Source organism: Carcharhinus amblyrhynchos, chromosome 11, assembly GCF_965287045.1.
Source record: "Carcharhinus amblyrhynchos chromosome 11, sCarAmb.v2.hapA, whole genome shotgun sequence".
Lineage (NCBI taxonomy): Eukaryota > Metazoa > Chordata > Chondrichthyes > Carcharhiniformes > Carcharhinidae > Carcharhinus > Carcharhinus amblyrhynchos.
This window is the reverse complement of record NC_137334.1, coordinates 1899827-1917998: the sequence shown is the minus strand read 5'-3', so window position 1 is coordinate 1917998 and position 18172 is coordinate 1899827. Positions and strand designations below refer to the sequence as shown.

General features: G+C 45.6%; 1 protein-coding gene across 6 annotated transcripts in view; it reads left to right on the top strand.

Moving 5' to 3' along the window:
* unc80 (unc-80 homolog (C. elegans)) overlaps positions 1-18172 on the top strand; it is a 262012-nt gene that overhangs the window by 132280 nt on the left and 111560 nt on the right. For all 6 annotated transcript variants that reach the window (XM_080198381.1, XM_080198378.1, XM_080198379.1 and 3 more), the window contains 3 exons: positions 2403-2584; positions 9445-9576; positions 15365-15551. In XM_080198381.1, the coding sequence (XP_080054507.1) occupies positions 2403-2584; positions 9445-9576; positions 15365-15551 (501 nt within the window). The remainder of the gene's footprint in view (positions 1-2402; positions 2585-9444; positions 9577-15364; positions 15552-18172) is intronic.

The following is an 18172-nucleotide window of genomic DNA, read 5'->3' as shown; positions in this document are numbered from 1 at the left end:
CCCATCCACCACCACCACTCTCCCCCACCTGGCTGAACTCGTTCTCTCTCTCAACACCTTCTCCTTTACCTCATCCCACTTTCTCCATATCAAAGGAGTAGCAATGGGTACCTGCGTGAGTCCTAGTTACACTTGTCTTTTTATGGGGTATGTGGAACATTCCTTGTTCCAGGCCTACCCAGGTGCCTCCCACAACTGCTTTTCCAGCACATTGGTTACTATTTTGGTGACCCCTCTCCCCCTCCCCCCCCGCACTCTTTCTTCCTCCTACTTCATTCCACTTACCTTTTCTCCCCTCCAACTTCCCCTTTTCTACATTCAACTGTGTCCCATTACCCCTCCTCCCCCAACATCTCCATCTGTCACAGCTTACAGCTTCTCTTCCATTTGGCCATTCACTCCCTTTATTCTCTCTGTGGGCAGCTATTAGCAGTCTTTCCCCTGGTTTCTATGGCTATGACTCAGCTTTCATTCCCTCTCCCTGCAGTATAAATAGCTCCCACTTTCTCTGCCTTTTAACTTTGACAAAGGGTCATCTGGACTTGAAACATCAGCTCTTTTTTTTACAGGTGCTGCCAGACCTGCTGAGATTTTCCAGTGTCTTTTTTTCCTGCTATACTATCTGTTGAAAAAAGTAGTGCACCCTAATTACCATCGTTTCATGATATACATTGCTAATTGCGTATGCTAAAAATGGGATAAATTAAACGATTGATAAAACTTCTCGCTTCTAAAGAAACCTCAATATTTTGAGAGAATTTGGCTTGACATGACCAAAGTCTTGGGTAGGAATTTTCCAATCTTGTACACCCAATTATCACTGGCAACAAGAATGGAGACCTTGGCGCTCAGCCAAAACTCCATTCATTGCCGCAGGACGAGAGAATCCCAGGCAAAATCAGAGAATTCCAGCCTAGACTTTTATAAAATATTTATCAGGTTGGGAAGCTTAAGGAGGTCACAGCTCAGATTCTATAATAGAGGCCATTGTCTTCATTTGCTCCTGCGAGAGTAACACAAAGGAAGAAATGAGATTAATTGAAAAGCAGAATACATTGTTCCTTCTGAGGGAATGCTGGCTTAAAGTGGATTCATTTGGTTTCGCTTTAGTGTTAGGGCGGGGGATTGATTTGCAGAATGTGCTTCTGTCTCCCAGTCAGCTGGTGGTTACCCTCCTGTATGCTGCCCCCTACTCTGATGGCGAATGTGTCTTGAATATCTACAGTAGCCAAATGTATCACAATGCAGTGGGCACCTCTCTGAGTGGAGATTGCTGTCAGGGTCAGCTCACTCCTGAAGCAGACCGGATATAAACTGGTCTCCCGCACACTCACTCCCACACAATCAGTCTTTTCCTACTCGGGGATGGAAGCTGAGGAAGGGAGAATGGGGATGAGGGAGGGGGATGGGAGTATGTTGGAGAGGGCTTGGGGGTGAAGGATGATTGGATGTGAGAGATGGGCTGAAGGAGGGGGAAATGGAGGTGAAGGATGAGGGTATGAAGGAGAGGGAGGGTGTAGGTCATGAGGAGTGTTGGAGTAGGGGGAGGTTAAATGGCTGCGATCCTGGTTTCAACCACCCAGGGCTGGGATTTATACGTGTCCACTTACAACTCCAGCCTGCCCATGTGACAGCTACTTTCTCTGATGTGAGCTCCCAAACGTGGCTGCTGCACTGTTGAATGCGGCAGAAATAGAATTCCAGTGAGGCATCGCAGGCTGGGTCTCTCCCTGATTGCTCACTGCATGGGTCCACAGCACCATAAACCACATTGGTAATGCAGTCCCGACTGGTGATTGTGTTAGAAAAAGAACTACCTTCACCTCTGCGATTGGCTCAGCAGAGTGATTGACATGTAAATTCTGGAAGGGATTTCAGAGTAGTTACGTCTTTGACTGGCTGTGAGAGACTGGCTCATCATTTTGGGGGGGGCCCCTGTCGTTTGGAGGGTCTCTGCCTTGGCCTGGTGTGTTTTATTGTAAATTGGCCCCTATCAGAAAATCGTGTCCACGTCCCATTCCGAAAACATGAGCACACAATATCGGCTGCTACTTTGGTGCAGTACTGAGGGAGGATTACACTGCGAGAGGTTTGTCTTTCAGATAAGACTTTAAAGTGAGTCATTGTCTACCTCCTGAGTCACATGTAAAAAATCCCGAGGTATTATTCTGAAGAGCAGCAATCTCTCTGGTATTCTGGCCAACGTGTATCCCGCAGATGATAAAATCATTGATCTCATTAGTCATTGTGGGATCTTGCTGTGCATAAATTGTCTGCCACGTTCTGTTCTTTACCACGGTAATTGCGTTTCAAGAAGTATTTCGTTATTTGCGCTTTGGGCTGTGCTGATGATGTGAAAGGAGCTTTTGTAAATGTAAAATATTTCTTCATTCTTCCTCCAGCGGCCATGTTTCTGTTATGCGCTGTTAAAGTTCCTGATGCTGTGTCAGATATGGTAATGTCTGAATTTCACCATCCAGAGGCTGTACAACGTATCAATGCGATTGTGAAATTTAACACACTCTGGAGATTCAGGTACCAGGTCTGGCCACGTATGGAAGAAGGGGCCCAACAGATCTTTAAGGTAGATTTTACAGGATGAAGTATAACTTCTCCTTTGACTCCATTGTAATGAGATCCCGTGTGCTTTCTAACCTTGCCTACCTTCTCCAGGAATGTAGGGAGCATTCTGTGTTCCTGGCCTACTAGAGACCATCTCCTATCTCTTTTTCTGATACGTTGATGGCTTTATCCGTGCCCTTTTGACCAGTTTTCCTTCCAATTTTCATCCTTCCTTTGCCATAATATGGACCATCTCCAACTCTTCCCTTCCTCAACTTCTTCACCTCCATTTCTGAGAACAGGTTGTTGGTCGTTATCTCTGTAAGGTCATCAATTCAGACAAATATCTTGATCATACTTCTTCATACCTCACTTCTTGTAAGGACCCCATTCTTATCACCATCTACATTGCACCCTTAAATATCAAGAAGAATCGGAGCAAAAATAGGAACATTACTGATGTGGAGGAGTTTCAGGGGGATGTGCAGGTGCAGATGAAGATGGTCAGTGGTCCTATGCCTGCAAAGACAGATAAAAATCTGTTCAACATTAACTTTAGAGGTGAAATGAAGATCTGCTGAAGTCCCTGCAAATTGACTTCACTGTACAAGATGTCTTCATTTTTCCTGAACCAAGGATTTCCTTCCACTATGATTGACAACAGGGTTGTCGAGTGTATCTGTTGCATTTCCAACAGTTCTGCTCTCAACCTTTTCCCTCCATGTTAAGGTTCCCCTTGTCATTAGGTTCTGACCCAACATCCTCTACATTCAATGGATCGTCCTCTGCTATTTCTCCTCCCTGTTCCTTCAGCATACCAAAGGGACCACTCCCTCAGTGATACCCAATTCACTCCTCAACTACCCCCTACAATGTCCTCCCCTTCCACGGGTATTTTGTGTGCAAGTACAAGAGAAAAAATGTCAGCCTTTGTACCTCCTCTCTTTCATCATCCATGGCCCTAAACACTTCTTCCCTGTCAGATAAATTTACTTATACTTCTTTCAACTTGACGAGACCAAACACAGATTGGTTACTTTTCAAAATGCCTTCTTTCCATCCACTAGTTTGATCCTGAGTTTAGAATCATAGAATCCCTACAGTGCAGAAGGAGGCCATTTGGCCCATCAAGTCTGCACTGACAACAATTCCACCCATCCCCATAACCCCACATATTTACCCTGTAAATGTCTAATCTACCTAACCCGCACACCTTTGGACTGTGGGAGGAAACTGGAGCACCCAGAAGAAACCCAGACAGACACACGGAGAATGTGCAAATTCCAAACAGACCGTCACCTGAGGCCAGAATTGAAGCTGGGTCCTGGTGCTGTGAGGTAGCAGTGCTAACCTCTGCGTCACTGTGCTGCCCCAGTCGCTTGTCAATTTAGTTCTCTGCCCCACTCCCACACTCAGCTCTCAGTCCTCAGCCTACTACCCACTGCCTAATAAAACTCAGTAGGAGCTGGAGGAATGGTATCTTTTGATCAGACACTTTGCAACCTCCAAACTCAATGTTGAATTCAATAATTTCAAATCATTTTCATTGCTTCTATTTTTTCAGACAGCAGCTATTGGTATGATTCTGCTTTTCCATTCACATCTCTTCTTGACCCATCCTCCTTTTGTTTACTTGTCCCACTATCATTCCCATTTACTTTGCATCGCTTCCATCATTTATCGTCTTTCATGGTTTTCAAAGACGTGGGTATTTGTATTTCAAGAAAAGCATTGGAAATGTGGCTGTAACTATTTAAAGATTCATACTTGTAGATATTTAATCAATGCCTTTGCATACCTCAATTTATTTATTTTTATTGCCATACAGTGCAAAGCACCTAGGCACCTTGGCCCTGTCAGACTGGGCCAACCTCTGGAGCCCCTCCGTTACATTATTCTGTGAGCGAGCCATGCTCTGGAGCCTCTCAGCAGTAGCCACCTAGGCCTGGGCTGTGTTGTCAAGGCTGTCCAGAATGCCAGCAAGAGTCCCAGCCGTGGCCAGCAGTGTCACCCACGTGCCCCCGGCACCCATGGCCTTCGAATGCTGTGCTTCCTGGATGCTGGGAACACACTTCCCCACGGCGAGCATGGTTGCTGACAGCCCTTCAACTCCCTGGTTTGCTGATGCATCGTCACCAGCCTTGGGAGGAACCCACCCTGAGGCCCGGCATCTGGCTTGGGGACAGCTGAATCCTGGCCTCTGGCAGAGCCCTCGGATTTGCCCACCCCCACCTGATGTGCATCAGTGTCTGTGATGTGCTCACCAGTTCGTGACCCAGAAGCCTCCACACTAAAGGTATTCCCCGTGGTGATAGTCTCTGTGTGGTGGGTTGTGTGGTATATGTGGTCATGAAGAAGGCATTTAGCATGCTTGGTTTCATTGGTCAGAACAATGAATACAGGAGTTGGGACATCTTGTTGAAGTTGTACAAAACATTGGTAAGGTCACACTTGGAATACTTTGTACTTTGGTCACCCTATTAGAAAGGATATTATTGAACTAGAAAGAGTGCAGAGAAGATTTATTAGGATGCTACTGGGACTTGATGGATTGAGTTATAAGGAGAGGCTGGATAGACTGGGACTTTTTTCTCTGGAGCGTAGGAGGCTGAGGGGTGATCTTATAGAGGTCTATAAAATAATGAGGGGCACAGATCAGCCAGATAGTCAATATCTTTTCCCAAAGGTAGGGGAGTCTAAAACTAGAGGGCATAGGTTTAAGACGAGAGGGAAGAGACACAAAAGGGTCCAGAGGAACAGTTGTTTCACACAGAGGGTGGTGAGTGTCTGGAACAAGATGCCAGAGGTAGTAGTAGAGGTGGGTACAATTTTGTCTTTTAAAAGACGTTTAGTTAGTTACATGGGTAAGATGGGTATAGAGGGATATGGGCCAAATGTGGGCAATTGGGATTAGCTTAGGGGTTAAAAGAAGGGCAGCATGGACAGCTTGGGGTGAAGAGCCTGATTCCATGCTGTAAACCTCTGACTCTATACCAGTGGTGCTGCTCTCAGAGGATTCCTCACTGTCTCCCTCCGAGGTGTCATCAGGGGGTCGTGGGCAGTTTGTTCTAGAGCAGCAGGGGTAGCGCTAACACCCGAAGTGCCGGGTTCCTCTGTAATAAAGAACACACATTAGAGGAAGAGAAGTAAAACAATCTATGCAGCGTCACACTTACTTCAAGGAGGATCTAGGTTGAGGGTGCGCTTCTGCTGACTTGCATGCTGGACCTGGTTGTTGGTGACCATTCAGGATGCCCATCACCCCCCTGCCAGCTCCATGGCACACTCTTCAATGCTGGTGAGCTGTTGCAGGTCAGGTACACCATCACCAGTCTGTCATCTCACCTAAGTTGTGAATGTTCTTCTCCTGTGGGAACATAAGGTGTACGGCGAGGACTAATATATTGCAGTGCATGATATGTAATGTGTCTCGGGCGTTGTGCTGGCAGTTTCGGAGGAAGAGATCACTGCTGAAGGTGCTCATTGAGGGGTGAGGGGAAGGGGTTAGATTCTGTTCCTGGGGGAGTACTAACTTGTTGAATGCCCTTCAGGTGTCTACTCCATGCCAAGCAAATGCAGGTTCCAATTGGGATGCTCACCCACTCTTGCTGCTTGAAGAAAATCGTACATGTTTTTCCGACACTGCTGGCCACAGGTGGCATCAGGCTTCTGGCATTCACCGCTTCTGCCATCTCCTTCCACAACGCCATGGTGGATGCATCCTTTGGGTGAGGGCCCTGGTCGGGGAAGATTCCCTCACGCCTCTCCTCCATGGCGTCTCGCAGATGCTCCTGGTTGGCCTCTGTGAATCTGGGTGCTGGTTTGCGCTCAGACCTCTTTGTGGTGTGACTGGCTGTGTGACCATTCCTGCAGCCTATATACAGCTCTGGCTTATTTAGGGGAGTGCAGGGGCAGTGAGTGTGACCGGTCAAGGGTCCATTGGCAACAAATTCTTGTGAAAAATTTTGAAGGCTGCCTTCAGTTGAGTATGATGCGTTCCTCAGTGTGCTGAATGGCTGCCATTCAATAGGTTGCTGTGTCTGAACAGTGTTGGGGGGGGGCGGGTTGCAATGCTTGGGGCTCCTAATCAATAAGCCGCAGTGGGGGGGGATGTGCAATGCCCAAGACTCCCATTCAAGAGAGGAAGTGCTGGCAAGCTGGGGTTGTGTATGTCAGCACAATGCAAATTCTCTGCAGGACAGCAGTGAGGTCAGTATGTTCAGAGGACGGAGGGATGAGGTACTTGCATTACTCAGATTCTTGGGGGCATGGGGTGAGCAGGCAGCCATGTCTGTGTGGGGGAAGTTGGGGCCAGTGATGTCTGTATTGGGGGAGGGGGCCAGCGATGCCTGGTGGGGGAGAGGGGAGCCAACGATATCTGTATGAGGGAATGGGACTAGCAATGTCTGTATAGGGGAGGGTGTCTCACAACACCAGGTTAAACATAAGAACATAAGAAATAGGAGCAGGAGTAGGCCATCTAGCCCTTCGAGCCTGCCCCGCCATTCAATAAGATCACGGCTGATCTGTCGTGGCTCAGTTCCACATTCCCGCCCTCTCCCCATAACCCTTAATCCCCTCGCTTATCAAAAACCCATCAACCCGCGTCTTAAAAATATTTAGCGAGGCAGCCTCCACCACTTCAACGGGCAGAGAATTCCAGAGATTCACCACCCTTTGAGTGAAGAAGTTCCTCCTCAACTCCGTTCTAAACCGCCCCCCCTTTATCTTGAGGCTATGCCCCCTAGTCCTACTGTCCTTTCTGAGCGGGAAGAGTCTCTTCACCTCTATCCTATCCATCCCATTCATCATCTTATACGTCTCAGTGAGATCTCCCCTCATTCTTCTAAACTCTAACGAGTACAAGCCTAGTTTATTCAGCCTCTCCTCGTAGCTCAACCCCCTCAACTCCGGTATCAGCCTAGTAAACCTCCTCTGCACTCCCTCCAAGGCCAAAATATCCTTGCGTAAGTACGGCACCCAAAACTGCACACAGTACTCCAGCTGCGGCCTCACCAATGCCCTATACAGCCGCAGCAAGACCTCCCTACTTTTATATTCAATCCCCCTCGCTATGAAGGCCAGCATCCCATTCACCTTCCTGACCACCTGCTGCACCTGCAGGCTGGGTTTTTGCGACTCATGCATAAGGACCCCAAGGTCCCTCTGCACTGTCGCCTGCTGCAGTTTTTCGCCACGTAAGTAATAATCCTTCCTACCATTATTCCTACCAAAGTGGACCACCTCGCACTTGCCAACATTAAATTCCATTTGCCATTCCCTGGCCCATTCGCCCAGCCTATCTAGATCCTTCTGTAGACTCTCCCCACCCTCCACACAATTTGCCTTTCCTCCAATCTTGGTGTCATCAGCAAATTTCGACACCCTACACTCGGTTCCCTCCTCCAGATCATCTATATAAATGGTAAATAGCTGAGGCCCCAGCACCGACCCCTGGGGCACTCCACTAGTCACCATCCACCAATCCGAATAGCACCCGTTGACCCCCACTCTCTGCCTCCTATTTGACAACCAATCCTCTATCCACGCTAACACCCTACCCCCAACTCCATGTCCCCTGACCTTCTGCAATAACCTCTTGTGAGGTACCTTGTCAAACGCCTTCTGAAAATCAAGAAAGACCACATCCACCGGCTCTCCTCTATCCACCGCCCTAGACACATCCTCATAGAACTCCAGTAAATTTGTCAGACACGACTTCCCTTTAATGAAACCGTGCTGCGTCTGCTCTATCAAGCAATTCCTCTCAAGATGCCCAACAAGTTTCTTTGATAGTAAACCCACAAGCTTTTGGGGGTTACCCCTTCGTCAGGTGAGTGGAGCCAATGCCAGCATCCCCACAGCATGGGGTAGGGGGGGCCAGCAATGTCTGTATAGGGGAGGGGGGGCCAGCGACGTCTGTATGGGGGAGGGGGGGGGGCAGCGACATCTGTATCGGGGGGGGGGGGGGGGGCAGCGATGCCTGTATGGGGGGAGGGGGGGCCAGCGACGTCTGTGTGGGGGGAGGTGAGGGCAGCGACGCCTGTATAGGGGGAGGGGGGGGCCAGCGACGCCTGTACGGGGGGAGGGGGGGCCAGCGACGCCTGTACGGGGGGAGGGGGGGGCCAGCGACGTCTGTACGGGGGGAGGGGGGGGCCAGCGACGCCTGTACGGGGGGAGGGGGGGCCAGCGACGCCTGTATGGGGGGGGGTGGCAGCGACGCCTGTATGGGGGGAGGGGGGGGCCAGCGACGTCTGTACGGGGGGAGGGGGGGCCAGCGATGCCTGTATGGGGGGAGGGGGGGGCAGTGATCTGGATGCTGGGAGTTTTTTTCAGCAATGTCCCAGAGATGTGTGCATCCTGCCGAGTTCTGGCTGTTTGGTGTGAATAGGCCCTGCCCCCTGAGCATCTAATAATATTCACGATTGTGACTTCTGCAGTGCACAGAGTGGCGAGATTCGGGTCTGAAACTGCACTGAGAAAACAGTCGTGATCTGAAACAGTTTTCTTGCCAATTCAGAATTGTTGGGAGAATTGCCCCCATAATTGTGAGTAAAGAATTATTCAGGCACTAAGAGATCTTTCAATTTATAAACTTCAAAAATATCAAAAATCAGACTTGTATTCTCTAAAGATTGTAATCCAAGAATTCTAAAACACCCCTCAAAAGGTTTTCTTCCTCACACTTCCTGTTTTCCTAGTAAAATGTCTTTGCACTCTCTCTATAAGCTGTGGATATGTACTCCAGATGTGGGCATACCGACTGCTTACAGATGTGTGAGATGTTTATCTCTATAGAGAGTTGCTTTTTCTTTGATAAATGTACAAATTAAAGTTTTGACTCTCTAACTTTTACTTTTGATTGTTTTGCTTTATTTAAAGATTCCACCTCCAAGTATAAACTTCACTTTACCTTCTCCAATTTTGGGCATGCCATCTGTACCAATGTTTGATCCCCCTTGGCTTCCGCAGAGCACTGGGCGTGTACAGGACCCAATCAGTGAAGATCAGTCTGTAAGTATTAGCTAAGACAAACTCTGGTGAACTATATTTTTTTCGAGAAACCCCCAGCTTTATACATTATTACTATCCAGTCAATGTTACGAAGCAATAAAGCCAGCCAGTTGTATGAAGCAATACAAAAATTATTATATATATTTGAGAAACTTGGATTGGTTTTTAACTGTTTGATGCTAAGTATCTTGTATGATGTACAAGCCAAAGTATAACTCTGAGTTTGCTCTCCTAGTGTGGAGTCTTGCTCGATGAAAGTCCATTTCAGAATTTCTGGCATGCTCTGACTACAATTTTCCAACTTAAAATGCTTTTATTTTGGTATATATTCCATATTGTGAGGATGCAATAATGATTAGAATTAGACAATAGAATTAAAATATTTGAGAGTCAAGTATTTTTGTGCAGAAATGGTGGTAAATAGTTCTTAAATTTGAAAACTGTTATTATACGCAGTGATTGAAATATTGATTATAGCATAGAAGAAAGGTAAAACATTAAGTTCACTAAGATGTATGTGCATTAAGGAGAGAACGTTCAATTAAAAGTGCTGTGTCTGTGAACAATTTACTGCTTGAGAAATAAGTGAGTTGGAGAAAGAACCACAGAATTGTATAAGTAGTGTGCAATCAAGCAAAATGACCTGAATCTTTCACTCTTGTACCAAGACATGCCTGAAAGAAGCACTAGTCCCTCCTTTAAGAATACCTGACTTTCTGTGTTACTTGAAAGGCTGCAATCCACAACTTTCCTCCCCGCCCGCCCCCGGCTCCCTCACAGTTAAGGACAATTGACATCTGTATAGATTACATTCGTTTGTGTTGCTAAAAATGAGGTACGCAGCATCAAATCATTCTATATTCCAAACACTCGCCCAGTGAGATCATAAAATTCCAGACATGGCTTTGACATGTGACTGCCTTGAGGCCAATATGGGAATATTGGTAACACGCACTCTCATTGGTAGCATGGAAACCTTAATACAATAGGTCTTGCCGGATTTGCATTCGGCCCTGCAATTCTTGGCCACACTCCCATCTAATGAGTTTCAATAAGTGCAATTAATTTACAATGATAGCACACCCTTGAACCAGAAGTGACATCAACAGTTCTTAACTTTTTTAACCCCACTGTTCTGCCTTGGTGCACCCTGACGTCTGTACCAGAGGTGGAGCCAGCCTGCTGACAGTATGTCCTGATGCCTGTGATGATGTTGACAGACGGCCATGATGTACGTGACATGGGGATAAGGCACTCGAAACTCCCTCCAGGTGCACAATTCTTACAGAGCTCAGGCTGGATGAGCATCAGCCAGACATCCCGGGAGCTTCCATTCAGGATACTCCAAGGCTATGCAGCCACTCAGAAGTCCCCCCTACCTGTAACCTCACTGGGCGAGGTTCATAAGGTCCCACCCAAGACCAACGGAGAATTCTGTTCCACAAGCCTCGCCTGCTCCTAACATTCCACCATGACATCAGACACAATGTGGATGGACTCCTCCATTGCTCAGTCTAGTCTGCTGAGAGACTGTTGAGTTTCTGCCTGATGTTCCGCTCCCTGCTATTGCGTCTCCACGAGTGAAAGGCAGCCACTTTCAGAGGCTCAACATCTGACTGGGCTGAACAGATGGCGGGTCTTCAGTAGCCCTCTGAGTCCTTGAGACCTGAACCTCACCCGCCTGTGATTGCTGCAGGGACGTGTCAGTGAGGTGATCACTATATTGTGACCCTGAATATAAGCTAGAGCAACTCCCCACCGATATGTGTGTCTCTGCGCTGGTGGAGGTGTGCTGAGCACTGTGACATTTCTTCATAAGTCTCTTCATCCTTGGATGTGCTTTGAAGGTTTAGCAGTTGCTCAGCTGTCACAGACTGCTGGTGCCTGCAGTGAAGAAGAACAAGCTTTACTGGACAAACTTAACTTATATCAGAGTGCAGTTCGCTGATGGTGATTGTCAGGATTTTGTGAAGTGCTGGGGCTGTGATCAGTACTCGGTTGTTCGGAGAGATCAATCTCCTCTTCCGCAGAGAAGCAATTCTTATCCTCCACAGCAAAACCTCCTCAAATTCATTTAAATGTCAGTGACTCAGCCTTCCCTCCCCCCATCTGGGCTCACTCTCATTTGTTATGCACCAGCCTTCATACATCTATGAAGATGTAAGAAAGGCATATAGAACACAGAACACTACAGCACAAACAGGCCCTTCGGCCCACAAGTTGCACCGATCATATCCATGCCTACCAGGCCTATCTATAACCCTCAATCCCATTAAATCCCATGTATGATTATATATGATTGGAGGGGATGGAGCAGAGGTTGGGTGATATGCGTGACCTCTGTGTGGTGAGTCCTCCCTAGAATTGCCAGAGGACAGAGTGTGAGCAACATGACAGATGGTGAAGCGGAAGTGTCCGTGAAAGAAAGAGTTGATATGTGTCCCCAGCAAGTGGACGTGTGAGATCTGTAAAGAGAGTAGCCATTTGAGGATGTGATGCCATGGTGAGAGTTTGATGGTGGAGGGAGCTGAGAGTGGGCTTACCCTGGCAGAGTGGATGAGATGATTCCTCTGTTTCCTGAACTGCATCACACTTCAGGCATGGTTGCAATTGGGTCAAGGGGAATTAGCATGCGACAGTATTCCACCTGAAATGTCAGGCGGGTGAGAAATAGCAAGGTGCACGATGAGAGTCTGCCTATATCATTGTTAAGGATTAGACCAGAATCTCCAAGGTATTTTGTGAAGTTGGCCGAGACCCTAAATTTTACATATGATTTTGGCCTTTGGGTGAGTGGAAGATGTTACTCTCCGGATATGATTCAACTGACCCATGAGGAAGCATTATCACAACAAACTTTATTTAAGAACACAGTTAGAAAATAACCAAAAAAATTAGTATAACTTTTACCAATTAAAATATTTAAACATGACAAAGTATAATTCTTAACAGCTAGCTATCCCTATTGTTCCAATTTAGCAGTAACCCCAACAGATATAAATCAACCCCCACAGAAATAAATCCCTTCTTTAGAATCAGATAGCACAGAGACTAGATTTCCAACCTTTTTACACGTCTGGAGAGTGATCCAGATCAAGTTCCAGTAGCACCCTAACAAATCTTTTCTGCACTCTTTCTAGTTTAATAATATCCTTTCTATAATAGGGTGACCAGAACTGTACACAGTATTCCAAGTGTGGCCTTACCAATGTCTTGTACAACTGTAACAAGACGTCCCAACTCCTGTATTCAATGTTCTGACCAATGAAACCAAGCATGCCGAACGCCTTCTTCACCACTCTGTCCACCTGTGACTCCACTTTCAAGGAGCTATGAACCTGTACCCCTAGATCTCTTTGTTCTGTAACCTTCCCCAATGCCCAACCGTTAACTGAGTAAGTCCTACCCTGGTTCAATCTACCAAAATGCATCGCCTCTCATTTGTCTAAATTAAACTCCATCTGCCATTCATCAGCCCACTGGCCCAGTTGGTCAAGATCCCGTTGCAATTGGAGATAACTTTCTTCACTGTCTACTATGTCACCAATGTTGATGTCATCTGCAAACTTACTAACCATGCCTCCTATATTCTCATCCAAATCATCAATATAAATGATAAATAACAGTGGACCCAGCAGTGATTCCTGAGGCACACTGCTGGTCACAGGCCTCTAGTTTGATAAACAACCCTCTACAACCACCCTCTGGCTTCTGTCATCAAGCCAATTTTGCATCCATTTAGATAACTCACGGTGAATCCCGTGAGATTTAACCTTATGCAACAACCTACTATGCGGTACTTTGTCAAAGGCCTTGCTAAAGTCCATGTAGACAACATCAACTGAACTGCCCTCATCTACCTTCAAAAAACGCAATTAAATTTGTGAGACATGATTTTCCACTCACAAAGCCATGCTGACTGTCCCTAATCAGTCCTTGTGTCTCTAAATGTCTGTAAACCCTGTCTTTCAAAATACTTTCCAACAGTTTACCCACCACAGATGTGAGGCTCACTGGCCTGTAGTTCCCAGTCTTTTCCCTGCAGCCCTTTTTAAACGAAGACACAATATTTGCCATTCTCCAATCTTCAGGCACCTCACCTGTGACTATCGACTCCTGGGGTTAAATTACCCAGAGAGATTAAACACGTTAAGATTGTCTTTCCTGGAATTTAGAAAGTTCAGGGATGATTTGATAGAAGTTTCTAAGATATTATGCTGAACAACTAGGGTAGATGGAGAGAATTTCAAGTGCTCTAGATGTTTGGAACTCTCTTCTGCAAACAGCAATTGTTAATTCCAATCTAGCGCTGATGGATTTTTATTATCCAAAGGTATTTAGAGTGTGAGACAAAGGCGGGTGTATGGAATTATGCACTTTTACATGTATCAATGAATGTACTGTTAGATAAAGTTGTTATGGAAACTTTTTTTTGCTGGTGGCTTTTATTTGGGATGTTGGCCAAGAGGACATTGTAATCATACATAGCAGATGGATTGAAAGGTGCAAAATTGTAATATGGTCATGCAAACGAGATGAAGTCTTCGGGAAACTGGTCACATTGCCTCCTCTCTGCTTTATCTTCCATCTTGTCATTACCTCTTAATATCTGGTGGTCATGGCTGAACCTTCATGATAGAGATGTTGTTGAGGATACAACGGATCATCACAAAACTGTACACCTGCTCAGGTGAGAGCTAGAGGGTCCCCTCACACCATCCTTCCCAGCCTCCACCCCTCACCCCTGTCCCGAAGCAATCTGGGCTGTGGAACCATTGTTTCAGGATACCAGGAGTTTGCTCCACACCATTCCTGGTGACGTCATGGCCTTAGGCTTGTGTCCATGTATGATCGGTGACAGATAGGAGCCATAGGCCAGGTATCCTTTGTCACCAAATAGCTGGCCTTTGATTTGATTTATTATTGTCGCATGTATTAGTATACAGTGAAAAGTATTGTTTCTTGCATGCTATACAGACAAAACATACCGTTCATAGAGAAGGAAATGAGAGAGTGCAGAATGTAGTGTCACCCAGTATGCCAATACAGTAACTGACTTCCTTAGTAAATGTGTAGAAGACTGTGTGCCAACTATGTATTTCCCAATTGGAAACCATGGATGAACAGGGATATCCATTGCTTGCTTTAGTCTAGATCTGAGGCCTTCAAGTCAGGCATCTTGCCAAGAAAGCCAGATATGATCTAAAGAGATCTCAGGAGATCCACCAAAGATGCCAGAAGACAGTACTGGACCGAGCTAGAATTCCAGGCTCCCTCTGACTAGGTCTGCAAGACATAACAGGCTACAAGATGAAGGCATGTAAAATTGCCAGCCCCTGGGTTATTCTGGTGGTCCAGAAATAACAGCTGACTTTATACAGCATCTGTATATTCACATAAGCCCCTCTGTGTGAGAGCAATATAAACTCATTATAAAGAGAAGCTGCAACATGACAAGATCTGGTGGATCTCAATCGGTGGTGAACCTGCCTCTGATCACTCCAGGGAAAATCATAAGTAACTGTTTCTCACTTGTGACTCCTATTTGAACCTAATTACAGGATTCAGAAGTTTGCAGCGAAAAATCTGCCCAAAGCGTGTCAGAGTTTTAAAATAAGGGAATGTGGCAGCTTATCCAATCCTGATTTTACCTTGTTTTTGAAATAAAATGACAACAAAGTCTTTGATTAGGTGGTTTTGTAACACTTAACGTAACTGGTGTGCTCCGAAATTGAATTATATGAAATTCGATTTCACTTTAGTTATCTTAACAAACTATCTGTTGCAGAAATCTTTCTCAGCCCGTGCCGTTTCCCGGTCACACCAACGAGCTGAGCACATTTTAAAGAACTTACAGCAGGAAGAGGAGAAGAAGCGGCTTGGTCGAGAGGCCAGCTTAATCACAGCCATTCCCGTCACACAAGAGGCCTGTTATGAACCGACCAACACTCCACCCCCTGAACTCGAGGAGGAAGGTATTTATTAGTAAAAAGAAGCATTGAACGGTTCCTCAGCAATGTTTTTAGAACTACGTTTTAAAGTTCTACACTGTCGAAGATATTTGTTAGGCCTTGCCTCAAATACTGAGCCTAATTTTATCCCCCTCAGCTGATGGATTATGTAGTGGTCTGGAAAAGATTTCCCCTTCCTTCGTGAACCTTATTTATAGGATTTTATACTTTAGGATAGCGTAGATTGTAGATGAGATTGTAAAATCGAAAGACATCAGATTTTTTCCTTATGGATAAACAGTACGATCCTCCAGCCTGATTAGGCTACGCCCAGAGCACTGTGTAGCGTTGAAACTACACACTCTAGAAGGAAAAATTGGCCTTGGAGGGAGTGCAATGTAGATTTACTAGAATGACGCCTGGGCTCCAAGGGTTAAACTATGAGGAGAGGGGAAACAAGCTAGGTTTGTGTTCCCTGAAATTAAGACAACTAAGAATTATCTTTTGAAGTAAGGCAGGTGGTTGAGTTGCCAAATGGACCTAGATTTACAAGTACCAGTGAAGGCAAAAGAGATCAGATGAGGAACCAGGAAAAGGAAGTGAAGGAAGGCTTGAATGTTGGCTGTGAACAAGGAAATGGTCACCTCCCAAAGGACAAGAAAGAGATAAGAGAGCAGGGCTAAATTATATGTAAGTAAATGCACCGAGTATAGTGAACAAAATTGGAGAATCTGAAGCAGAAATTGCTTTAGGGGGGTTTGACGTAGTAACATTGACAGAAACATGACTCAAGCCAGAATGGGACTGAACACATCCCGAGTTATAAGGTTTTTAGGAGAAACAGGATGGGGGTGAAAGGGATGAGGTGTAGCAGTCATCATCAAAGATAGTATCATAACCCTTGAATGAGATGTAGTTCCAGAATTAGAATCTATATGGTTGGAGATAAGAAACTGGAAGGGAGTAGCAACCTTGTTTGATATTTATAAGAGATCTCCAAATACTGTGGAAAAAGTAGAAGGGAGCATTAGTAGGCAGATTATGGAAACCTGCAGAACAATAGGTTTCTGAGGTTGGGATTTCAATAATCCTGAGGTAGACTGGGAAAAGAGTAGAGTGTGGGAAACTCTTGCAGTGTCTTGGAGAAATTATTGCAGTGTGTTTAGAAGTTTCTGGAACAATACATTTCCAGTCCTACCAGGGAGGAAGCTGTGCTGGATCTGGCCCTAGGAAATGAGGCAGGATAGATGAATAATGTCAGAGTGTGGGAGCAGTTGGGAAATAGCAATCATAATATAATTAGATCCAATATTAGGTTGTAAAAGGATCAAAATCAGTCACGGACTAAGATGCCGGACTGGAAAAGGGCAAATTTTATGGGTCTAAAAGTTAAAGTAGAGCAGGTTGATTGGAAATGCATTTTGGTGGATAAAACAGTTGATGAAAAATGGATGATTTTCAAAGGAGAGATAAGTAGGATGCAACCTAGGTACATAGCTACGAGAAATAAATCCTAGGTATTTAAATCTAGAGATCTAGAGACCTATGGTTTTGATGAGAATAAAGGAAGAAAAAAGTAGGATATTCTGCTTCCACTAGATGGTATGTCAGTGACTAAGGGTCACAATTTCAAGATAGTTAGCAAGGGAGCTAGGAGTGAGACAAGGAGAAGCTTTTTTACTCAGCAAGTTGGGATTTGGAATGTACTGCTGGAAAGTGTAGGAGGCGGATTCCATAGCGGGTTTCAAAAGAAAGCTGGATACATATTTGAAAGTGATGAATTTAGAGGGCCATGGAGAAAGAGCTGGAGAATGATTCGAGCTGAAAGCTCTTTCAGGAGCTGGTGCAGACACAATGGACCGAATGGTCTCCTTTTGTGCTCTAAAATTCCATCATTCTTGGAAACAAAAAGGGTAGATTGGTAGAAACTATTGTGATAGTTGGGGAACTTGGGGACATAAAAATATTGGAGCTGAGAATGATAGATCTTTGTCAGTTAAAGGTATTGATGGATATTGGCAAAGGCAAGTATGTGGGGCTGAATTTTATGTGGTATCATGGTGTCCCTCTGCTCAGCTAAAGATTCAGGAGAGAGCCCACTCACTGATGTTTTTATTGACCCTTAAAATTATTTACAACTGTACAGAGAAGGATGTATGCTCGGAGCTATCTGCATTCTCAGATCAGCATGTGACTCTGTCCAACACCCAACAATCCTGGCAGTCTTTCTTCTCTGCCTCTGCTTCTGAGGCTTCTCTTTAGATGTTGATTACTCACCACCCCCCCCCCCCCCCTCCCCCCCACCCAAGTCTTCAGCATTTTGGTTTGTCACTGCATTTCAATGATGCTCTGGGTTTTTCATCCTATTGCTGCCACTGTTATGGGGTCTTGGTTATACCTTGGTAGATTTGACTAACTGTTTGTAGCCATACATCAGTTAACTGTAAGTCTTTATTGATTCTTTAAACTGTTTATAATATATAATAAGTAAAGGGAACATACTGGAGCTCAATCCATGATAGAAAAGATTTACCAGGATGTTGCCTGGTATGGAGGGCATTAGCTATGAGGAGAGGTTGGAGAAACTTGGTTTGTTCTCACTGGAGTGACAGAGGGGAGACCTGATAGAAGTCTACAAGAGAATG